Raw genomic sequence first — 25411 nt, 5'->3', positions numbered from 1 at the left:
AGGGCGCATGTCGTGCTTTAGCCCCAGCTGGCAACTAAGCACCATGCAGCCGCTCACTCACTCCCCCCACAGTGGGATGGGGGAGAGAATCGGAAGAGCAAAAGTGAGAAAACTCGAGGATTGAGATAAAGACAGTTTGATAGGTAAAGCAAAAGCCGTGCACGCAAGCAAAGCAAGGAATTCATTCACTCCTTGCCATGGGCAGGCAGGTGTTCAGCCATCTCCAGGAAAGCAGGGCTCCATCACACGTAATGGTTACTTGGGAAGACAGATGCCATCACTCCGAATGCCCCCCCACCCCCACCCCCCCCCTTGCTTCTTTTTCCCCAGCTTTATATATGGAGCATGACATCATATGGTATGGAATAGCCCTTTGGTCAGTTTGGATCAGCTATCCTGGCTGTGTCCCCTCCCAGCTTCTCATGCACCTGGCAGAGAGTGGGAAGCTGAAAAGTCCTTGACTAGTGCAGCAACAAGTACAACATCTCTGTATTATCAACACTGTTTTCAGCACAAACGCAAAACATAGCCCCATACCAGCCACTATAAAGAAAATTAACTCTCTCAGCTGAAACCAGGACACCCAGAATGAGGAGCAATCTTGGGTTCCATTACTGTATTTTACTATTGTTTTTGTGCTATTCCCACCCAGACCTTCATATGTGCATACCTAACCCAAAAATCTCTTACCCTTAGCACCTTCAGTCACTCATAGCACTTACATTTTTCCCCTCTCTCAAAGCTTACTTGCTCTTTCCTTTCTTCTTGTTACACCTCCTCAGCCCTTTCTGTACATTCTTCCTTCAAACAACACGACTGAAATCAACAAAATGGGTCAAGCAGCCATCTTCAAGTCGATGCCTCTGATAGGATTATCCTACAAACCAATCCAACTCCTAAGGTCATTGGACAATTCTAGTTTTAGAGCATTTTCCCAAAGCTTTAAGTGCGGTTCCCTGCTAGGTTATGTGATAAAAAGCTTGTCTCCATAAACTCCAAGTCACACAGAGGCGCTGTGCCAGGTAAGGCACCCCAGTGACGCAGCCAGAGAAACGGATTCCCTGCCCTGGCTCCTCCCAGAGCTGTCCCGGCAGAGCCGCCAGCCCCACGGTACGGGGTGACACTCGTCACGACGAGTAGACGGGAGCGGCTTTCCGGATCACCATACAGACTGAGAAAGGTTGCCGACTAAGGCTGTGGGACGCACGTGGGGACCGCACAGGATGTACTATGGTCTGTTTACTGGAGGAACCAAAGGTGGGGAAGGGGAGGTAGCAGAGGAGTTTGGGGAGGAACAAGCATCGGAAAAAGAGAGGGACAAGGGGATAAAAAGGGCTGGTGGCACGCAAATAGGTTGCTGGTCAGTAGGATTGTCTGGCCATGCCCTGTGCCTGATCAGCAGAGTCTCCTGTCTTCTCATTAACTCCATCTCTAGGTATTTTTGTGAGTGAAAGGTTCTCTGGTTTTGTGTGCGTGCGTGTGTGAGGGCTGAGGCCGAGCGGCCGAGGTGCAGGGCCGAGTGGCCGGGAGGCAGAGTTGTGGGGCCGAGCGGCCGAGGTGCGGTCTCGTCCCTGGAGCGTGGCAGGCATCCTAGATGGCATAGAAAAGAACAAGAACACTTTTTCAGGAACAGAGATCTTAGGAGAGGTGCGATTGTAACACTGAGTCCAAAGGGGGCTTACGGAACTAAAAGCGTGCTGCTCGGGAGGCATCGTGACAGTAGCAGAGGGCTTCTGAGAGGGACAGACACAAGAAGGCTCGAGGACACGGTGAAGAAGTCCAGAGGGGATTTGAACAGACTACGGATGTCCTCAGGGGGCCAGGGACTGAACAGAGGTGTCCTAGCTAGCATAGAGAACAACATGAGTGCTCTGGAGATGAAAGATGTCATCGGGAATGGTTCTCGGGAGCAAGAAGGGTGCAAATCACGCTACAGAGCCACAGAGGGCTGTGGGGCACGAGGACGGCCTCAGGAGGCACGGTGACGGCAGAAGGCGGCTGCTGAGAGCAAGAGAGAGACAGAATGTGGCTCTGACAGGCAACACAAAACCCAAGAGGGTGTCCCAGCGATGTCCTCAGGGGATGAGCAACCGAACGGAGACATCCTAGACGGCAGTGAATAAGGTAAGGGAGCCGTGGGGCACAACGACAGCCTGAGGAGGGGTTCTGTCCGAATAAGAGAGACACAAAGAGGGCTGCAGAGCTCGAAGGGTGCCGTGGGGCACGAGGACAGTCTCAGGAGGCACCGTGACAGGAACGAGGGGGCTCCGGGGGTCGGGGGAAGCGTGGACAGAGAGACAAACAAAGGGTTGCTGACACAATGAGGTCCTCGGGAGGGGATCTGAACAGAGTAGAGATGTCCTCAGGGAACCGAACAGAGGCATCCAACACGGCAGAGGGAAGGTAGGAGTGCTCTGAGGGAAAATGAAAGCCTGAGGAAGCGTTGTCTCTGAATAAGAAAGATACAAAGCCTGCTGCAGAACTAAAGGATGGCCATGGACCACAAGGCCGCTCGCAGGAAGCGTCGCGACAGAAACAGAGGGGTGCCAAGATGGCCAGAGAGACAGAAGGCGGCTTGAGGGCACAAAGGCACTGGGGAGGGGATTTGAACAGAGCACGGATGTCACGAGGGAGACGCTGACCCAGTGGAGGCAAGCGAGATGGAGGAGAGGACAAAGAGACTGCTCTGAGGAAGAGGGAGGAGATGTTCTTACAGAGTGAAAAGTGTACAAATTACACTTCAGAAATAACAGCATGCCGAGGAGACCCTCTACAGCCTCCAGATGAATGGAGAGAAGAAAAAAATAAGACAAAGAAAATTTAAGAAGCAACAGGGTATGTGACAAGACAGAATTTAAAAAACAGGGACAGACAGCTCGATAAAAGTCAACATAGAAAGAAAATGGAAAAAGCAAAAGGGTACAAGGCAGAGGAGAAAAAAATTAAAAACAGGGATAACAAACTAGATAAAAGTAGGAATAGAAAAACACTGACAGACAAAGGCCTTAAAGGAAGAAAAAAATAAAATATAGGGACAGCAAGCTAAATAACCAAAGACACAGAAACAAAATTTAAGAAGCGACAGGGTATGGCACAGACTAGCATGACATAGAAAATTAAGACAGCAAAGTGGATACAAGTAGATATAGAAAAAATTCAAAAGCAACATGACAGGAGAGTCTGGAAATAATAAAAAAATAGGGTCAGACATCTGGGTAAAAGTAGACAGAAAAAAATTAAAAGTCACAATATACAGTACAGATAGGAGAAAAATAAACAATAGAGATGGAAAAAATACATAAAAGTGAACATAGAAAGAAAAATTCAGAAGTTTTTTCCAATTCAAAAGACATTAAGAGAGAAAACATTAAGAAATAGCAAAAAACTAAAGAGATGGAAGCATAGAAGGAAAATTTTAAAGGCAACTGGGCACAGCACAGACAAGAATGAATTACAAAGTGAGGACAGCAAAGTGGATAAAGATAGACAAGGAAAGACAATTTAAAAGCAGCAGGGTACAGGACAGACAGGAAACAATTAAACAGGGAGAGACATCTTGACAAAAGTAGACACAGAACGAAAATTTTCAAAGCAACAGGACACAGGAAACAGGAAAAAATAAAAGAGAAAACAAGATAAAAGTACACCTAGAAACAACATTTCAAAAATAAAATAATTATTAGAGTAAAAAATTGAAAAACAGGGACAGTTTACTAGAAAAAAGTAGACAGGGTGCAGAGCAGAGGGAGCCACTGCAAAGAGAGACAGGTCACTGCGCAGAGGGAGGCCTCGAAATGCCATTTTCCCCAGCAATGCGGAAGAAGGCAGGGCGGGAAGAGTGAAATAATAGCAGGTGGGGAGCTGGAAAGGGAGAGGCATGGAAAGGAAACGTAGAAGGTGACGGTGTGGAGGGCAGCGCTAGCAGAAGGGCAAAAAGCTTTGGGGAGAAGCTCCCCAAACAGCCTGAAAGGGAGACAGAGGCAGGTACAGGCAAGGAGGCAGGCAGAGGTCTGGAGAAGCACGGCAGAGAGGGGCCTGGACGCACGCGAGGGATGCGCGACTCACCGCAGCTCCTGCCACCGCCGGGAGACCTTCAGCGCCCCGAGGCTCCTCTCTCGGCCCCTGCCCCTTCCTCCTCCACAGTGCCGGCTGCCTCGCCCGCCCAGGTGCCCCGATGCTCCTCTCCCAAGAGGCTTCCCAGAGACACGGTGGCTCACGTGTGCGGCCCATGGGGGCACCGAGCTCCCGGCACCACGTGCTGGTGGTGCGCTCTGTCGGGGACGGCTGGGAGGGATCCTTCCCGGCTGCTCCTTGCTGGAGGCAGCTGCCTGGGGAAGCCCCTTCCTTTCACTCCTCAGCCAGCTCCCACAGGCAGGCATGCCTAGGCAGCCCCCTCCCCACATAGAGCCCCTCAGCACAGCAGGGCCAGCCCCACCCTCAGCCCTTTTTAAACCCTGGGCCCAGCCCCAGCCCTTTTTAAACCCCTAGCCTAGCCCCATCCTCACCTCATGGGTCCCACCTGTGCTGCCCTGGGCCACCGTTGGAGCCCATTGGGAACAGGGAGCCATCATCCCCTCCCCTAGACCCAACCACAGCCACTTGCCACAAGCTTAGCAGCTGAAAACACATCCAGGAGCACAAAGGAGGCAGAAAAAGTTTGTTCCTTCCTGCGCATCAGAAACTCTAACAGTAAGTTAGCTGTGAGGCTCGGTGCTCAAAGGTAGAAGAGCAGAAGGAAAAGAGGTGAGAGGAAAGCAGGAGTAAGAAAGGACAGAGGGAGGTAGAGAATAGGTGTGGGACAGAGCTAGAAAAAAGGATACTGGGAATAAGAGACAGGGAAATACACAAGGGTGTTGAGAGAGGGAGAAATGGAGTGCAGCAAGGAGGAGGATGGGGAGATGGAGTAGGAAGGGGGCAGGAGAAATGCGACTGGCAACATGGGGCCAGTGTGGGAGATGCTGTTGGCTAGCTGGCGATGGTGCGAGGGATGCTGTCGACATAAACACCACCTGGGATGAGTCTGCTGAGGGGCTCAGAGCCTGTATGCGCCCCCTTCCTCTGTGACACCTCAAGAGTCATTACTGACCCAGTGTTTGGCAGTCCAGTGGGGAAGGTCAGCTCCTGCTGCTGCCCTCGGTACGTTGAGTCACGGAGTAGCTCTTAGCCTTCTCCCCTGCTTTTTTGTTGAATTCAGTTCCAGTATCTGACAGGAAAACCCCTGACCTCATCTCTCTGTGCTTCTGCCCTAGCCCTAGACTAGAGCCCTGCACAAAACCTCCACTGCTCTCGGCTTTACTGCGGCCTCAGCAGCCCAACTGTGTCATGCCTGCACCATATCAAACCGTGGATTCAGATCGGAGCCGAATGCTGGTTGGCACAAGGAAAGGTTACTGAAGTGATTCTAACCAGAAGACTATTGTACTTTGAGGAGTTAGCGATCCATGTAACAGTTAATGTGAGAAGGTGCAGGCCTGTGCTATGCTGCACGTATAGCTTGGCTGTCAGGCCTGCTTTGCGCCGCACATACCCCTCGGTCTCAGCATAAACTTAGCTGGCTAACAGTCGTGTAGGAGCCTGTAGGTAGCTCCCACTTGGCACTGGCAATTATACCAGTCACGTGTCCTTGACTTCATGTTCAAGTGAAGCGGGAGGGTCTCACGCAAACATCCTTGTGATTGACAGTAGAAATGATTAATAGAACTATTTTCTTTTTAGAAAAGCACCGTAAGAGCTCTAAAGATTGAGATGTCAGTGGAACCTCTCCAGGGACAGGATCTGGACCGCATACTGTGCCCTGCTAAGAGGTCCCTCTGATTCTGCACAAGTTGGGGTTCCCAGCATCTGAAGGGATGTATGATTATCTACACTATCCTCTTTTTCCTTCTAGCATTAGCATCAATAAATGGAAATTTAACCAATATGGAGTCCGAGTGCCTTTCTTACTGGGATCATAACAAACACTAGCCCCAGTGCATTACAGTTACAAACCACAAAGAAGGGTTTGCAGCCTACAGTTTGGGATTCAGGGCTTACAGCTTATTGTCACCTGTTCAATAGAAAGGTCGAAATCCTTAATCTGTAAGCCCTGAATCCAGAAGTGATAAACTGCAAATCTTGGAACCCAAACAGTCGTTGGGGATTTAAAAATTTTGGATAAGGTTAGATTTTAATTCCTGCGCCATGATCAGTAAATTACTGAGCCGGAAATGCTGATTGATAAATACCAAGCCCCACAAAACAAAATAATGAGCCATAAGCCCCTCAGTGGGAAACCCTCAACAGCAACCTCTGAACAAAAAAAAGGTAAATTAAAAACTCCAAACCCTCTGTTTTAAACAATAAACATCCACACACATATAAGCAGGAAACCAATAAAGGGAAGCTGTGGAATTTTGCTTGCAGCTCAAAATGCTTTGCTCCTTGCTAGGAATCTCAGCAGAACATGCAGACGGACACCAGGAACACATCGCAGTTGGTTTTTCCAAGCTGGGTTTTAGCCACCGTACTAACATGACCGTAGGCATGAATCAGTCCCAATTATTGAACTAAAATGCACTTCCACCCAATCATCTACCTGCAATCACACAAGAACCAGTTCATCTGCATTAGGGACAATAACTCGATATTTTTAGTCCTCACAGCTGCACAGGCAAACATCCAGAGCCAGTGACACCTGTTACAACCAACCAGCCTTTTCTTAAGGAAATCGGTACCTGCTGAAGAGAGAGAAAAGCATTTGTGACAAACGGGAATGCTCCTCCTGCAGTCGCTAACAGGGTGTGGCGGTGTGCTCCCCCCCGCTCCCTGCACAAGCAGTAACCATCGGTGGAAGTCATCCTGATAGCTGCATCCAGCTTATGCTGGACCTTGAGGACGAATTGCAACAAAGTAGCCAAGGGCTGCCTGAAGCAGGGATCTGAAGGTCTTGCTGATATGCAAATACGACCGTAAGTCAATCATCTTACTCCTTAAATAGTGGACAGCCCAGGGCCCTTTGAGCTGTCTTGCACGGCAGCGGGCTGCATGTCAGGATCTCCCCTTGAGCAGGGACGCCTCTCAAGGTTACTCCTCGAGGTTGAGAGATTCCTTGCTGCAACAGCTCCTCGGTAAGTAACTAATAGCATGCTAAACTTTGAAATCTTACCTAAGCGATATAAAGGATTGATAGCGCACATATAATCCTTTAGACATAAAACGTTGACCAAGTCTGGGACTAGGACTGGATCTAGCCGCACCTAGACTTCTCTCTGAGGAGGAGTTTAGAAAGCAAGGGGATCCTTTTTTGAACCTCATGACTCAATGGAAGGGTCTCCCTGACAGTTTTGTCTGACCCTGTCCTCTATGCAGTAAATAATCAAGTGTACCTTGCCATCAGAATCTTGTTAAAACACTGTCGCATTGAACTTTGTTAACTCCCTATTCTATATCAATAAACTATATTTTTACTTCTCTCTTACGAGTGAAGTGCACTCTCACTCCATCCGCAACACAGTGCCTCAAAACCCATTTCCTCAGGTCAGTAAATCTCACCCTAAAGACTAACCGGAAAATTCCTCACAGAGTGGCCAGAACAAGGGTAAAACATTTCAGCCGAGGAAATAGTTTTTATGATTTTTAGCCTATTACCCACATGATGAACATGTGCAGTCCAAGTTACCTAACCAACTGGTGTATCGCTCAAATTGTCTTCAAGGAAAAGCGATTACCTTTTCTTTAAAGATGCCTCATCCAATTGGATGTTTCTCGGTTGTAAGGGTGCAATTTAAATGTTTTCGCCTCAGATCTACAAAATTTCTACACAATCAGTTCCTAAATAGCAAGAAACTGGTTTTTGTGTGTCTGTAAACATCTTGGAATGGAGCATTTGGGGAGCACAACCATCCTGCTTACTTTAGAAGAGGCTCTTTTCAACATAGCAAAAAATTTGTGCGGGGAAAAGGGAAGTCCCAAATGGAAATACAGCATGCTATCTGAGCTTAAAAATAGCTAATTAGTGACCAAAAAATTACCTTAAACCTTTTGGATAAATGCCAGGGCATCTTCAGAAATTTTGCTTGTGAAAGCGAAAACACAAATCTGCACCTACTGATCTGTATGTATATCTTTCTTAGCAATCAAAAGTGACTCTATAAGCCAGCACAGAAAACAGATGAACATGAAGAGCCTGTGCCTCAGTCTTTATATGGTATCCTCTGGTCTGCCTTCAAACAGGGTACCGCTGGATTTGACGGTCCTAAAGACAATATTAAGTAGTACAGTTGTCCAAATTTCTCATTATTGCAGTTTATCATTTGTGATCCTAACTCTACTACTGAAAGAAAACTATGGGAGTGAGTCCACGTTATCCTGAAAGCCTGTAGGACACATCACCGATGTTTGTGCCTCTAGTTATTTAGCTGGCCGTTGTGGGTCAGACAGATACAGTAGAAAATAAAAATCAATTGTACACATAAAGTGCACATTATTGATGAGTAGGAATGAAAAGGTCTTGATCTTCGGAGGATATTTCCATGACTGAATGATTTCTGTGGCGTTTGACCCTGAGCTAAGAAAACATAATACAGTCATCAAAGTTTGGGGGATGTTTTGCAGCAAACCCACCACTGATGAAAAGCCAGTGAGGTAGCTTCTAGACCTGGAAGAAAAATGAGTATTTTCTCCTTACATTACTAAGTATTTTGTTACTAAACACTGAATGTTGGTATGACAGTTTGTGTAAATAGTCACATCTGCAAAATGTCTGGGCTAAGGTAAAGAGCACTATAAAATTGGCATTGGCGCTTGAATTAATTTTCCCTCTGAACTTGTCAAGTTGTCATTTGACTGAAATGCTACTTTAAGTGAGATAATGCATCCCGGAACATTATGTGTACACCATTAAATGTTAATTTTAACATTTATCTTTTACAGAACAAGTAGATCCCCAGCCACCGTAGTTCAGTCTCACCAAACACTTAGGATTTTCAAACAAAGCTTCAGCATCTTTGCAGGAGGTGGGGAGGAGGTCCATGGACCACTTCAACGGACGTAGAATTTTTTTCACCAATAGCAGAAAAATGTTTAGAAACCTACTTTAAGTACTCGATAGAAGAGGCATATGTTTAGAAGCCTGCTTTAAGTACTTAATAGAAATGGCTGGCTGTAGACTGATAGCTTGCCAAAATGATCAAATACTTCCAGGCAAGATGTCATTTAACTATGAAATCGGACATGACCTATTGACTGGTCCTCAGCACCAAAATTAAAAGATAATGATTAGCTTTTTAGAGTTGTCAGCAGAGGAAGTTTATTTATCCTATACATTACACTTGGATCAGCGATACACTTTTGCAGGGCGCTGAGGAGAGTCATCCAAAAGAGCATTATAATGCTAGATATACTTCTTAACTCATATTGAACCTAGCGGTGGAGTTACGCATTAATACCGGGCATGTCTAACAAGGCCATATCCTCGGCCATTGTGCTGCTAATGCTGGCTCCAGGACAATCTTTGTACACAAAACAAGCATATTTCTTTCCCCATCTTTCCTTTTCTAAGATTAGGTCTCTTTCCCTCCCCTCTCCCCAACATTTTTTGCAGGCATTTCCTAAAGTTTAGAGTGTTTGAAAGGGTGTTCCCCAGCCTACCATCAGTCCCCAAAATGCACTGTAGCAGTCCGATCAGCTCAAAAAAAAAATCGAGTAGATTTTAAGCTCTCTTAAATAATTTCCGTGCGTCAGCTCAGCTTACAAGCTGTGATGTATCCCCGAGTGCCAGGCGGAGTTTTTAAAGATAATATTTACTCTTAGAATCTTTATGTAAGCGAAGGAAGAAGTTATTTACAATGAGGGTGGTGAGACGCTGGAACAGGTTGCCAGAGAAGCTGTGGGTGCCCCATCATTGGAAGTGTTCAAACTCAGGTTGGACGGGGCTTTGAGCAACCTGATCTAGTGAAAGATGTCCCTGCCCATGGCAGGGGGTTTGGACTAGGCGGTATTTTAAGGTCCCTTCTGACCCAAACCATTCTATGATTCTATGTACCTTTAGCCTGTAGAACTTCCGCCACCATTCTTCCACTTTCTCCTCCTCCACATTAACCTTTTCTTTTTTAAACTCTGTGAAGGGTAATTTAGGATAGGGAGTATTCATTCTGTTCCAGTAGCTACATCTTTATCTTCCTCTAGGGAGACACAGAGAATGGTAAGTTTGTGGAGTACAGGTGCAACCGTGGGTTCCGTTTCTAATTCTGCCACACGCTGACATGGGGAAGGTGTATAGTGTATAGCTTTACCAAAGCTTTTACCATAAGTAAGCAGGTTCTTCAGTAGAACAAACCCATTTATTCACCCGAGTCACAGGGCGACTCTGCTGCAACGATCCATCTGATGTAAAGAAAAGAATAGGAATGGGAGGAATTTAAAAGAAAAAGTTAACAACAGTAGGTTGTAACCTGCGAACAGTTATATAGATTAATATATGTGGCCCTTGCGTTCCTAAACACCTAGAAAATCCCTGTTCTTGGTGTCGTGGTTTAACCCCAGCCAGCAACTAAGCACCACGCAGCCACTCGCTCACTCCCCCCGCAGTGCGATGGGGGAGAGAATCAGAAGAGTAAAAGTGAGAGAACTCGCAGGTTGAGATAAACACAGTTTAATAGGTAAAGCAAAAGCCGCGCACGCAAGCAAAGCAAAGCAAGGAATTCATTCACTCCTTGCCATGGGCAGGCAGGTGTTCAGCCATCTCCAGGAAAGCAGGGCTCCATCACGCGTAATGGTTACTTGGGAAGACAAACGCCATCACTCCGAATGTTCCCCCCTTCCTTCTTCTTCCCCAGCTTTATATGCTGAGCACGACATCATATGGTATGGAATAGCCCTTTGGTCAGTTTGGATCAACTATCTTGGCTGTGTCCCCTCCCAACTTCTTCTGCACCTGGCAGAGCATGGGAAGCCGAAAAGTCCTTGACTAGTGCAAACATTACGTAGCAACAACTAAAACATCTCTGTATTATCAACACTGTTTTCAGCACAAACGCAAAACATAGCCCCATACTAGCCACTATAAAGAAAATTAACTCTATCTCAGCTGAAACCAGGACAGTATCCACCCCTTATTCTATACCATCTATGTCATGCTCGGGTCTCACACTACCCAACACATTCTCATTACCCATTCTTTTACCCACCATCACCCTTCCTATCCTTTCATATAATACACAAATATAATTCCCTTAGTCTATGACCAGCCCTGTGAAATGTCCATAAAATGTCCATAAATGTCCACAAAATGTCCACTGAGTTCATTTAGTCCATGACTTTGGGCTCCGTCTCTTATGGTGGTCACTCAGGACAGGAGAGGTGGTGTGTTGCGTGGAGTTATTGGGCACCAAAGCCAGCCCAGGTCAGGTCACTGCTGCACTTGCACTGCTTCTTGTAAGGCTTGTGCTCCATTGGTTCGGGTGGTTCCAGCTATAGTAATTCCTGTAACATGCAACTCAAATCCTGGGTTACAACAATGTAAAGGTATATCCATTACAATCTCCACCCCTGGTCCCTTTGCGCCAGGTTATAGGGTTTAACGTTATTGCAGTGGACTCCTCCCCTTGCTCCTGCTCCAGCTTGGACTTACCCACAGACTGTAGTACCTTCAGAAGTAAACTTGCTCCAACATGGCCTCATGCGCAGCCACTGATGCTTCAGGGTGTACCTGCTGCAGCATGGACTTCATCCACAGCCACAGATGCTTCGAGGTGCACCTTCTCCAGCGTGGACTTATCTTTGGGCCACAATCCCTTCAGAGGTATACCTGCTGTGGCACAGACATAACCATGGCCACAGACATTTCAAGATATACCTGCTCTGGCATGGGCTTATCCACGGGCACAGATGCTTCGGGGTGTCCTGCTCCCGTGTGGACTCATCCACAGGTCACAGTCCCTTCGACTCGACTTCACACTGGAGTTCCAGCCTGTCCAGTACAGCAGCACAGAAACAGCAGTGATGCCCTGGCCAGCTGCCAGCCCAGGCGCATCGCCATTGCTGTTATCAAAATGTTCCCAGGCAACAGGAGAGTCAGACAATAAGCAGTACAGCAAGCAGGAAAAGCAAAAAAGCAGCCAGTAACAAACACTGGACTGTAATATACAGTAAGGCAAGCAAGCCCCATGGCAAGCACAGAAGCCTGCCGATTAATAGCTAAACAGCAATAACAGCTATAAATTCTATCTAGCACATTCCAATCAAATCTGTCATTATCTCGAACCCTTCGAGCCCCACGTTGGGTGCCAAAAAGGACTGTCATGTTTTAACCCCAGCCAGCAACTAAGCCCCACACAGCCGCTCACTCACTCCCCCCACAGTGGGATGGGGGAGAGAATCAGAAGAGTAAAAGGGAGAAAACTCGTGGGTTGAGATGAAGACAGTTTAATAGGTAAAGCAAAAGCCGCGCACGCAAGCAAAGCAAAGCAAGGAATTCATTCACTCCTTGCCATGGGCAGGCAGGTGTTCAGCCATCTCCAGGAAAGCAGGGCTCCATCACACGTAATGGTTACTTGGGAAGACAAACGCCATCGCTCCGAATGCCCCCCCCCCCCTTGCTTCTTCCTCCCCAGCTTTATATATGGAGCATGAAGTCATATGGTATGGAATAGCCCTTTGGTCAGTTTGGATCAACTATCCTGGCTGTGTCCCCTCCCAACTTCTCATGCACCTGGCAGAGCGTGGGAAGCTGAAAAGTCCTTGACTAGTGCAGCAACAACTAAAACATCTCTGTATTATCAACACTGTTTTCAGTACAAATCCAAAACATAGCCCCATACCAGCCACTATAAAGAAAATTAACTCTATCTCAGCTGAAACCAGGACATTGGAGACTAGGCAGTTCATGTGCTCTTTTATACTGGAAAATATTTCAGCCTGTTCTCGGTATTCTTCCTGCTGAGGTAATGCAGAGGGGTAGCTGAAGGCCTGGGATAAAAAGGGGACTTGTGTCACCTGTTCTGTTTTTACAGGCTATACATAAGTATCACTATCAAGAAGAATGACTGACATCTTTAGTATGTCTGACACTTAGACTGGAATGATAATGACTTGCTCCTAAAAAGACATACTGAACTACATGGACGGGAAAAATGGTGTAAAACAGTTGCCATGTTCAGGGGTGTTTTAAAGACGGCAGTATGACAAGCAAGATCGCATAAGGAGAATAAATCAGAGGTGCCGAAGCATAGAATATAAGGACAGATGCTGTCTATGAAGAAGGAGTAAGTTTGGACGGACCAAAAGTCCTACCATTGTGTTTTTACATCAGGAGTGTGGTGCTAAGCCGTTCCAGGAGAACAGTCTCTGCAGAAATTTACAATTACAGTATTTGGGAGGATTTACCTTCTTCTCTTTTGCATAGGCAAAGCCGAGTGTTTGCTGCTACTGAGATATGTAAACTAAAGCTTAGTCCAAAAGTTTTATTTTATTCTGTTTGTCTGAGGTTTAGATCGTTCTTAAAACTTGGAAGGTGCTGGAGAGGGAAGATAATCTGAAGGAAGTTAGAGTTGCAGATTTTTCATTTCTAGCTTTTTTAAATGAGATTCTTTCACCGGTCATAGTTAAATTATGCTTGGAGTGGTAGCAGCCTGAACAACAGATTGATTTTTCTCCTCCCTCCATCCCTAGCAAATATAAATTCAATGTGCAAAGCTTGCGCTCCATCACTTCCTCCTGTAGCGAAAGAAACTGCTGAGAATGTGAAATTTACTCACACGGACGGAAGATGGCAGGGGTTGTAACTTTTTATCGGATGCCACAGATCTTTAATTTTACACATTTTTGTGAAGAAAGGTATGTTTTATTTTTAATTTGCTATTTATTTTTAATGTATTGTTAAAAAATGTCGAACTTGCCTATTTGTATACCGATTTGCAAGAGTATTTTCATGTTTAGTAGGCTGCCTTAACATAAAGTTTCCTCTATGGTCATCGGTATTGCAGCCGTAAGACTGCAACTTCCATTTGATTTCTTAACACTCCTGTTTTACAGGGTAAAAATGAATCCCATTTGAACAGAAAACACTATGTTAAACCACCTTTATGATAAAAAAAATCAGATTATTCTGGCTTTAGTATAACTGAATTCTATTGAATTGTACTGTACCTACAATTAAAAGGTAAATCTACAGATGTGCCGGTTATCCCTGCACATAAAAAAGAAAATTATTTTTGTTAATGTATACAATAACATAAACACTGAAAAGGAATTTAAAATCTTGTCCATAATGTAGTATCCTGTAACGGAGAAAGAAACAAACGTATGAAAGAAAGGCGAGATGTGTGATTACACACATATACTACCAGTTTATCTGTACTCAGATGATAATCATTTAGGAAAATGCTGGTAGAGAATTTTTGGATAATTGTTTTTTTCACAGTATCGGGGCCAAAGATAACACTCGACACTTAGGCACTCTATTCTGTATTTCAAATGCAGGTATCATTAGAGGAAACTTGACCGATTATGGTGATTCTATTTATTTGTTTATTGTTGATATCCGCAAACAAAAAGCAATTGTCTGTGCCAAATTATATGCTTAAACATATTTTTTAATTTAACAGTGCAATTTTAGCAAGATGTTTTATTCCCTCTCAAGTTCCTTTGTATAACCAATTTTTGCTGCAAAACAGTAATTGGATATTACCGTAACTTCAGCTGCAATGTGGGGCTCAGAACATCCAAAAAGGAGGACCGGGAAATATTCCTCTACTTTCATAAGTGTCCTAAATATAAATGTACTTGCTCTCACACTGCTATCAGATGATGGTTCAAATGGACCACATAATGCTCTTAAAATCCTGCTACAAGTCAGGCACCTTAGTTTCCACTGATTTGATGCAGACTGAGGGTGCTTAATACCTCATAGTGATGTGCTTATCAGGATGTCTTTTACTGATAAATTAGACACAGGGGGATGATGCGCTTCTCCATCTTGTAGATGAGAGAGAATAATACCTAGATTATCAATGAGCGGTGGGTCATGTTGCCATGGTTACAATGTGAGATACAATGGGTTTTCCCAGTGTCCATTTTTTTCCATTTTTTCCTTTTTTTTTTTTAATGCCTTAAGGAAGGACTGAGGCTTTTACAATGTTTAATACTTTTTTCTCTCATACATTTTAGTGTTAAGATGGCAGAATAACCATGGGAGACTGGAATTTCCTTGGAGGCATTTTAGAGGAGGTCCACATTCATTCCACTATTATTGGAAAGATTTGGCTAACGATCCTCTTCATATTTCGAATGCTTGTCCTCGGAGTGGCAACTGAGGACGTTTGGAACGATGAACAATCCGAATTTATATGCAATACGGAGCAACCTGGTTGCAGAAATGTGTGCTATGATGAGGCCTTTCCCATCTCTCTCATAAGATACTGGGTCTTGCAAGTTATATTTGTGTCTTCGCCTTCCTTGGTGTATATGGGTCATGCCTTATACAGACTAAGAGCCTTGGAAAAAGAGAGACAAAAAAAGAAAGCTCAGGTAAGAGTGGAACTCGAAAGCACTGAATTAGAAATGACTGAAAATCGGAAAAGGCTAGAGAGAGAACTCCGCCAATTGGATCAAAGAAAGCTAAACAAAGCACCCCTGAGGGGCTCTTTGCTCTGCACTTACGTGATACATATTTTCACAAGATCTGCAGTGGAAGTTGGTTTTATGATTGGGCAGTATCTTCTTTATGGCTTTCATCTAGATCCCCTTTATAAATGTCAGAGAGATCCATGTCCAAACACAGTTGACTGTTTTGTATCTAGACCAACAGAAAAGACAGTGTTCATATTATTCATGCAATCTATAGCGACTGTATCATTGCTTTTAAATATCCTAGAAATTATCCACCTAGGATTCCGAAAAATTAAAATGGGACTCTGCGGGCAGAATAAGGACGACCCTGACAATTTCTACGTAAACAAATCTAAGAAATACTCTGTGGTACCACACTCTTCTTTGGGAATATCCACCACCCCTCAAAAAACTCTTCCTTCTGCACTTAGCAGTTATACCTTTTTAACGGAAAAGCAAACTGACGCTGCTGTCTACCCAGTTCTAAATTCTCCTCCCATGTTTCAGTCTGTGCAAAATCACCATACAGAAAGCAGCAGCAATTACACCCATCGCAATCAGGAAAATAAATCGCCAAAGAAGAGGCCAGCTACAAATGCTTTAGACAATCAGACTCAAAATACTAGCACAAATAATAATGAAGGTTTGCTTGGCGACCTTGGGACCGAAGTATGTGATGCTCAAAAAGAAGCTGAAAAGAAACATTTCCTTTTTGGTACTCAGAATGCAGATATAGCTTCGAGCACGTGCTTGAGAAGCTTTGCTGAAATGCCATCTCAAACTTCACTGCAACCTGATACAACTTTTCCTATTACCGGTTTCAGAAGACAACATGGAATCGGTTCATCTTGGAACTACTGCTTGGCAATGGTTGAGAGTGCAGGAGCTTCAACAAATTCTCTTCCAAAGAACAGCAACAGAAGACAAAGCAGTTTCAGTGCAAACAAAGCCCAACCTCCTTACAATGCCGACGTAAAAAATTCTAGCCGACCAGACACTCCTGACTCTACAGGGGAGGTGAGCTCAGAGTCTAAACAAAGTAGAAACTGCAATAGTCCTAAGCCTGTCTCTCTGTCTAAGCGACTGTCGCTGTCAAGTAATGCCAGCAGCAGGCGTGCCCCCACTGATCTTCAAATATAGCGTGAGTTAACCCGTGAATTGCACTAGTCAATGCTGGGATAATTACTGAACATTGTGACATAAGCAAGACCTATGTATATGAGTAGCTAAATCGTTCATCTTCAACAAGCTGTTTCACATAGATAGACAAGTTGTGTAGCCCTTTGAATATTAGCTAAGTAACTTTTAAACAATCTCTTTACTTCCTTTGTAATGCAAAGGTGGCTTAGACCTCAGCGTATAAACTTCCACAGTACCCTTCCAGCTAAAAAGGAAAGCATACATTGTATAAATCCACATATTAGGAAAAGTCAGGCATAAAATCACAGCTGATACTATTTAAACTGAATAAAAGTAGAAGACAAAATTTGCAGTCTAACAATATATTTTATGAAGACCACTAAATGAAATTAGGCTAAAGATGGCACTGGTGCTCTCAGAAGAAGTTAAGTATTGGTAAATATGTTTCTGTTTAATCTCTCTGAGAATTTAAACAGACATTTGATAACTGTCTAAAAGCAGAATGTAAAACATATTCCGCTGTTTGAACTGTGTTAAATACAAAAAGAACAAAACATTTGATACATGTATCACTAATTCTTTGACTCCACGGTACACTTTTTTTTCAATGTACCACCACTGACTTCCTCAGCAGAAAAATCAGAGTGAATCTCTTATGGTATACTATTACCGTTAAATACACTATCACATTTTTAAAACATTGTGAATTACAAACGAGTTGTGAGCTTTAATTTTGAGATTTTGCATAGCACTAATAAGCTAGCCATTATTTTTTTTAATCAGAAAACAAGCTACTGACATTTATTAATCAGAAATTTTGGATTTCACAAACCAGAAGGCTTATTATAGTAAACAAAAAAAAGAAAAAGAAAAAAGAAAAAATGGTAGTACCTTCCTACTTTCAGTTACAATGTCAAAAAATGTATAAAAGGTTTATCAAACTGTAATACTACTCCTTTTCTGTATGCTACGGGGTCCATCTGTCCTCCCAGTTCTGTCAAACTTTTAAATCAAAGAATGCTTATAATTGTTTAGAAGGAGCATTTCCATTTATGGTTTTTATGGGGGTAATAAAACAAATAAAAGACATTCATCCACTTGCTGCTCCAGTCCATATAGCATAAGGCAAGTTCCATGAAACATCTTGAAATAACAAAGGAGGGAAAAATTAACAAAATACTGTTAGATTTGTAATCGAGACTTCTAGGAATGAAACACATTTACTTGAGTTGCACAGCACTGACAGGCTGTAAATACTGGGCGAGGTGGTCACATCTGGGATGCATTAGTGTATATGCATGTATTTTTTACTAGACTTACTCTACGTGTACTGAAAAAATAATCTGTGAGATGCAGCGTCATGATGTTATGGCATCATTAAATTCTTAATGTGCATGATCATTGCGCTTACGAGCCAGCCACGTTTCAGATTGGCTGAAGGCTGTACAACAACGGGAAAAAAAGAAGCTCTTTTGCTTGCAGCAGCATTAGCATTAATTTGGCCCTGTCCACAAAAGAAATATGCATTAATACTATCAAAACTATTCACTGTAGGTTTCTCTCCAGCAGCTATTCTTCTCACCTCTAGTATCGCTCTGTGTGTATACATAAATACAGCCCTACGTAATTCTGCTTACACTGAAAAATCTACCACTGTGTAATATACAGGAATGTGTATAAATGTGTAGCATGATTTAGTTGAGTTAATACTGCTACTGTGGCATTAATTCTTGCATTTCTTGATGCGTAAGTTTCTGTGTGCGATAACTGTGCTAATGCATGTTTTGCATTTAATGTCTCTGTAATAAAAAGCCTAGTATTTAATAATCTCCGCTCCCACTGTCTAAATAACAGAAAACTAGCATTTAGATGCTCACATACGGGATATGACATTTGCATTTCTGTTGATTCAAGACAAGATACAAAATAATTTGGTTTTCTGCTGCTGACAGAGGATTTTTATTAACTTTTTTATATGGACATGGGTCAAACATTCTAGTTCGTCACAGCACCTAGCCAACAGAAAAGTGTAACTTAATTCCAGTGAAAACTGAAGACGTTGCAGAAGAGCACGCAGAAAAAGCGTGAACAGACCCTAACATCGCAGGTGCAAGATTATTCCGTTGATTCCTTTCTTTATTTTTATAATAAACGGATTTTATCAGTCAGTAGATACCACAGCGTTTCACAAAAATAAACCAGTAGAACCACTTCCGTTTTTCAAAATAGGCTAAGGCAAAAGACTTTCTTTTCAATGCGAAGATTTCACCGCGTATGACTCTTCGGAGCCCCTTGGGTAGGCAGCTCTGCACCTGCAGTTTGGCTGCAACTTTCTCCTCCTGTGGTATTTCAGTCAGTTCCAGTTACTAACTCAAGCCACGAGCACGACGGTTAACTGATCTGACCGACAGCCGCGGTACCCGGCGCAGCGGTACTTCACCGCTCGGAAGCACGGGGAATGCCAGACGTTGCTCGTACGGCCCCGCTCACGACCGGTGGGCCGGATGACTCCTGCTGCGGCGGCGCGCCCTCTCACCGGGGCGCCCCAGGGGCCGCCCGTCGCGGCGCCCCCCAGCCAGCCGGCGGCAGGGCGCTGGCCGGCAGAGGTGAGCCCCGGAGCCGCTGGGTCCCAAACGCACTTCCGTAGCCGGCGAAGAGGGCAGGGCAGGGCAGAGCAGAGCAGAGCGGGCCAACAGCCACGGCTGCTAGGGGAAGGGGGCGCAGCGCCGGCCTCGGTATTCCTTCGGGCGAGGAGAGGGGCCGCGAGGACCCCTTCCAGAGAACGAGGGCAGCGAAATGCGGCTGCGGCCGCGGCAGCCGCCCGCCCCCGCAGGGCGAGGCCGAGGCCGAGGCCGAGGGCGTTGCTGCTGTACCGTCGTTATGGTAACCGCTGGGAAGCCCTCGCGCCGTAAAAGAGTAGGGCGCAGGCGCGAGGCTGGGGGCAAGCGCGGTGAGGCTTAGATGGCGCATTACAAGGTAGGAGGGAGCGAGCCGGCGGCGGCGGCGCGGGGTTGGTGCGGCTTACTGTGGCGTCTGCGCGGAGGGGCAGGCCGCGGACTGGCACCGGCTTGGCCTTTTGTGCCGCCTCCGCGGCAGAGAGGGGTGCCGGCCTGGTCCAACGAGCCGCCTCTGTAGCGGGGGGGGGGGGGACGGCGCTGTCGCCGCTGTCGCCGCTGTCGCCGCTGATCTGACCGTGTGGGCGTCCTCCCTCAGGCCGCGGACTCCAAGCGGGAGCAGTTCCGCCGGTACCTGGAGAAGTCGGGGGTGCTGGACACGCTCACCAAGGGTAAGTCTCCGGCCTGCGTCGTGCCGCCCGAGGGGCGTACCGCTCCCGCGGCGCGCCTGCCGCCCTGGCACGGCTGCGGTGTGGCCGGCACTCGGGCTACCTCGGCGCTCTCCGCTGGCTCCTCGCCTCGCCCCGGCGAGCCGGTCGCTCGCTCTCCTCAGCCTGTGTGGCGGCCGGCAGCAGAACTCGCCCGGAAGGCTTGGTGCGGCAGTCGAAATGGAGTCCGAGCTGGGCGGCGAGGTAGTGCGCGCTGGGGCGGGGCAGAGGACCTCTTTGGAAACGTGGCCTGTGAACCGCAGTGCGTTAACTCCTCTCTGGCAGTTCGCATGTTCATTGCGTGTGGGTCGATCGTTAGAGAGGTGTGTGGAACAGGAATGGTAGAGGCACGTAAGGAACAGGAAGGTGGTTCCTTTCCCCTTACGTGGTGTGTTGGAGACCCCTCTTACTCGGCCAAAGTGCTTTTCCTCTTGGTTTTGGAAACAGCTGAATTTCTTGGGGACTGCTATTCTGCCAGAGGTCTCCAGAGAAAGTAAATGCTCGAGACAAAATAATAGCAAATGTGCTCTTAAAACCACTCTATGTAAAGACCCTTTCTTGAGTAGAGCTTGGTGCTTCTAAAACTAATGAACCTGTAAGTTTTCTGAGAGTGACTATCTATATCAGAATGGGGAAAATGGTGATGCTGAACTTAATGCATGCTTTGGCTTTCTGTATGGCTTAGCATCTTTCAGATCCTTCTGAAGTCTTTTTGAGAGCCTTCCCACAGTATGTGGAGAAAATCTGTTAATATTCCTGCTTGAAAAATATGCTGTTTAAAGAGGGAGCAACAGATCTAGGATGTCAAGCAAATAGGTGCCGTGCTAAGACTCTTGGCCTGGTGTGTGGGTACGATTTGATTTCTTTCTATTGCAATATTAAGCATCCTATGGGATGGCGAAGCAAGTCTTCCGTGTAGCGTGGCATCCTAATTTTGTTTTTAACTTAGGTGCTTCGCTTAAAACCAGTTTGGCTGTGCAGTTTGGACATCTGAAACTGGGAGAAGGGCATCTAAGTATTTATGAAAGCAGACATCTTCTCTAGCTGTGTGTGTGCCCCTGCGGGGAGGGGGGAGTGGTTATGTTTGGGAACTTTCTGAGTGCTCGTGTGACTGAGTTCTCCAGATACGGATTTGGTATGCGTATGGCTAGTTTTATTTAAGCTGTCGGGATACTGCTGCTTGTGCCTGACCTCTCTGGCACTCTGTTGGCCGCTAGAGCCCCCATCCGTAAGGATTATCAGCGTCACCTACTCTGACGGTAGCCACCTAGTTTTGTAACTGTAGGTGTTTGATGGAGGTTTGCTTTTATGCCAAAAGCTATGGAAGTGCTGATGTCATCCTCCAGTTCAAAGATGTAGCTCAAGTGGAAGTAATGGTTTATGAAGGGAGAGTCTCAAAATAGCTAGAATTTCAGTTTTGCTGATGAAAGCCAATACTAGGGTTGTATGTGGAATATGTAAAAATTGTCCAGGCTGTTTTGTGTTCCATGCTAAAATGGCCAAAGACTGTGGTTAGGGGATCAACAAAACTTCTGTCTAGCTCTCTTTAGGTGGGATGCTCTGTTCCCTTCTGTACAGCAGACCTATTTTTTACGTCGAAGTATATAGGTGAAAATCTTGTTAAACAGAAAAATGTGCTATAAATGTGGCATGCAACTGGTATGCCTCCTGACTGTTGGTACATGTTTTAAAAACTTAGAGTTGCATGAACTTCTTGCAATTGTTGAATATTTTCTATTTGCAGTGTTGGTAGCCTTGTATGAAGAGCCAGAGAAACCAAATAGTGCACTGGAGTATCCTTTTTCTCTTCTGTGAATTGTTCATACAGATTTCACACAAAACAGCACTACTGCTTCTGACTCGTAGGTGAACTGGAGAGGCTCATTTAGAAGACTTACATTGAGAACATGGCTTTTATGGATGCGTTTTAGCTACTGATTGCATTCTTACAAGCTAACAGAAAGTCTGACAGGATGCAAGGATGTGCATATCAGTATGCCAGCAATTATGAAGTTAATTTATAGGCCATTACAGAATGTCGTAGACCTGCAGCATTAGATTTGAGTACTTACAGTATCTGTGGCTTCTGAAGTTGGCTTCTTCATGCTTCCTTTTTTTTAATAATACAAGAAAGGGGGGGAAATTAATGTCTTTGTTTCTTGCTGTTTTAAAGCAGCCTCCCTTTTTGGCTATTGCTTCTGGTTTTTGGTTATTCCTTTTAACTCTTCAAAACTTCTTCATTTAAGAGAGGAAAAGAAGAGGAGGGTATAGCAAAACATGAGGATTTGTCCTGTGTGTACTGATGTCTTGCTTTCTTTTTTCTTTCTTTTTTTTTTTAAGGAATATACCAATGAACTTGAAAAGCTTTCTTATTTTTGTAACTTCATCCTGTAGGATGAAAAGCACTATTGTAATCTTAAGTGGTTTAATGCAATTTCGGTCATGTGTATTTGCAGCACTAACTTCATTGTAAGTGTTAAAACTAAAATGCGGTTATGCTATCTAACAGAAGAAATACTTAACATCTAAATACCAGCTTTCTGAAGCATCATCTGGGAGCTTCAGCTCCTGAGAATCCAGAAATAGAGGCACTTCGCTTGGAAGTGGCAGAGATGAAAGAAAAATACGAAGCTGTGTTGGAAGAAAATAAAAAACTGAAAACCAAGGTAAAAGTCTACTTAGTGTTCCTCAGTAGTTCGTTATTACACACCAAGAAGAATACTTTAATGCTTAGAATACAGCTAACTTTCTTCCATTAGAGTAACTGATAAATGTTGCATTGTTTAGCCTTGTGGCTGAGGAATGCTGATAGAATTCATTGTAGTAAAGTTTGTGTGGTTTATTTGATGGGATACTTCTTATAGTCTATAACATGGAATAGTATTGCTAAACTAGGGATTTTATTTATTTATTTAGTGAAAGTACATGTTATCAAGGCTAATCCCATGTCTTCATTCAGTCCTGTCTGGATGTGTTGAAGTTGTCTGATATGTAGCTCACGCTTCCGCAAGAGTTTTGAAAAAGAAAAAAGCTAACGTATCTATTATAAAGGCTTTCAAAGGGCAGACTGAAGGAGGAATATTACATTAGTTTGTGTGACCTGGCACAGACTTGCATGTGGCAGGAGGTTACCAGTGGAGTCACTCGTATCCATGTGGGACAGTAATTTGCACTTTTCAGCTAAAAAGACACTGGTATTCCTCTATCTGCAACAGCAGTGAATCTGAAGTGCCAGCTAAGGCAGAGCCATTCTTTAATGGGTCTACAGGCTGGCTGAAACAGCTCTGAGATGTGAACAACTTCCCCTTACGAGAGGGCACTGACTGTAAACCTAACAATGCTGAAGAAGGAAACCTTTGAAAACCTTAATAAGCTAGGAGCTTATGTGCCACTACAGGTTTCAACACATGTGTTGGAAGAGGATGGCTGTTGTTATATGTGAATATCCCTATGGGGTTTTTTTACTGGGAGACAACCACTCCACCTTAGTTCTGGGAGAAGGGATTCTTTGGCATTACCCCTTTGTATTTCTCATCTGGAGTGCCCTCTTGCTGTCCTAGTAATTCTCCTCGGTCTCTGTTACCCACTGTGAGTCCTTACAGCTACATTTGTTATTTCTTACTAGGAAATATGGCAAAGAGCAGAATTTTAGGGGGAGTAGCAATAGACCAGCAGTTCACTCGGTGTAGCCGACTTAAAAATGCAACCGATAGTAAGTAGACACATGAAAGCAGAGTAACCTGGGTCTTTGTTTAAAGAAATCTTTAAAAGAAGTCAAAAATTGTTCCAGGAAAGTAAGCCTTTCCATAATCATGGGTTTATTTGTGCTTTCATCTTCTTCAGCCTTCAAATGATAACTCTTAGTTTACGTGTTTCCCAGTATTAATGTTTTTGGTTTTTCCCTTTCTTTCCCCTACCATCTTCTGCCCGTCATTCTGACATACTGTAGAAGTTCACACGGACAGAATGCAGGGAGGACACTACTGTTTAGCTTTGTTTTTTTTTTTTTTTAGGAGTCCTCTAGTATAAAATACATGCCTTTAACAGTGCATTTATTGGTAACTTGAATCATATCCAAATAGGTGATGTTCTTCTGTTGCATTCGTCTGTGAAGATCTTTTCTTTACATTTATGGGTCAGAACATCAGGTATTTGGGTGGGGCGGAGGGGGGCAGGAAGTCAATAGTTAGGCCCTTTGTGGAAAAGAAAACTGGCTTTGGATTGTGTACTGGCCATCTTCTGTGACAAAATGCGATTTTAGTGGTTCTTGTTAGTGGCATAGTGATTGCTGTAATTTAGTGTTGCTGTGAGAAACGTATGTGTATTTTAATTTTTTTTATGTACTCGGTTTATTTTTAACCTGCTCTGCAATTTGCAGGAGAGGGGAAGAATCTTAATTGAGGAAACTGGACTGGCATATTTCAGAGACTCAGTCCTAATGCTTGAACTGTTTTTGAAGCTTGAGCTTATCTTTAATGTAACTGAGGTCAAGTAAACATCTTCATATGTTTCTTTGGAAATAACTTTATAAGTAAAGGTCATACTTTACTGCATAGTTGCCTAGGCCATACTCTCCAGAAAGCATAATGAAAGCTGGAATGATTTCAGGAAATGTTAGTTTGGGTACTGTTGCTATGAGAATGATTGTTCCATGTAATCATATTTCAGTGCAATCAAAGCTTTTAAGGCACTGATCATTATCCGCTACTATTTGAGATGAAAAGTACTTAATGAGACCTAGAACAAGAAACAGGGAAGAATTAAAGGCAAGACCTACAGGCTTGAAAGTGCTTTTAAAAAGCCCCCTTGTTATAGCTGCATGATTATACAATGTGACAAATGATGTTTTGAGGGAAGGGTTACTTTGTTGCCTGACTTGAAAATGGACTTGCATAAATATCAGTGATGGATTAAAATGCACAAAGTAAATGGAACACTTCCAGACCAAACGTTTTCCTACATTTCTTAATGTAGAAAGTGTCTCTGAAATGTTGCAGCTAACTAAATTCCTCTCTTTAAATCCACAGCTGGCTCAGTATGAACCACCTCAAGACGAGAAGCATGGTGAATAACAGTAGTTTCTCCTTTAATGCCTTGATGCAATAAAGGGCTTCCTGAGAACTGCAGTCCTTCTTTGTGTGCGTGTGTGAACTCTGCATGTCTACTTTGTTACCTCATCATCTTAAAGAAAGAAAAAAAAAAATGCAGAATCATGAGTGTACAGCTATTTTTGTGCAGCTGCAGCAGCAAATGATGAGTTTGAGCATACTGGCCAACTTTCTTGTTTTCTGTCAGAAAAGGTGATAGTTATGATTAACTTGTAGATAACTGTGCCTGCCAAATTTGTGTAAATTTTGCATTGTG

General features: G+C 44.4%; 2 protein-coding genes across 2 annotated transcripts; both read left to right on the top strand.

Moving 5' to 3' along the window:
- Nucleotides 1-15165: 15165 nt before the first annotated feature.
- On the top strand, nt 15166-16725 carry GJA9 (gap junction protein alpha 9). Its single transcript, XM_072885474.1, has one exon. It carries the CDS (start codon nt 15166-15168, stop codon nt 16723-16725), a length of 1560 nt encoding a protein of 519 aa, XP_072741575.1.
- Nucleotides 16726-19618: 2893 nt separating this feature from the next.
- MYCBP (MYC binding protein) lies at nt 19619-25411 on the top strand. Its single transcript, XM_072885476.1, has 5 exons — nt 19619-19701; nt 19939-20011; nt 21792-21840; nt 22584-22713; nt 25075-25411. Exons 1-5 carry the CDS (start codon nt 19687-19689, stop codon nt 25117-25119), a joined length of 312 nt encoding a protein of 103 aa, XP_072741577.1. The 5' UTR covers nt 19619-19686; the 3' UTR covers nt 25120-25411.

This window comes from Ciconia boyciana, chromosome 21 (assembly GCF_034638445.1).
Source record: "Ciconia boyciana chromosome 21, ASM3463844v1, whole genome shotgun sequence".
Classification (NCBI taxonomy): Eukaryota; Metazoa; Chordata; class Aves; order Ciconiiformes; family Ciconiidae; genus Ciconia; species Ciconia boyciana.
This window is presented reverse-complemented; position numbering and strand designations above follow the sequence as displayed.

What these genes read in the sequence shown, in the direction of transcription:
- GJA9 (XM_072885474.1), top strand. Translation starts at nt 15,166, where the DNA reads ATGGGAGACTGGAATTTCCTTGGAGGCATTTTAGAGGAGGTCCACATT.
- MYCBP (XM_072885476.1), top strand. An exon ending in GCTGGACACGCTCACCAAGG is followed by an intron (nt 20,012 to 21,791) that starts GTAAGTCTCCGG and finishes TTCTATTTGCAG; the next exon opens with TGTTGGTAGCCTTGTATGAA. An exon ending in ATAAAAAACTGAAAACCAAG is followed by an intron (nt 22,714 to 25,074) that starts GTAAAAGTCTAC and finishes TTAAATCCACAG; the next exon opens with CTGGCTCAGTATGAACCACC.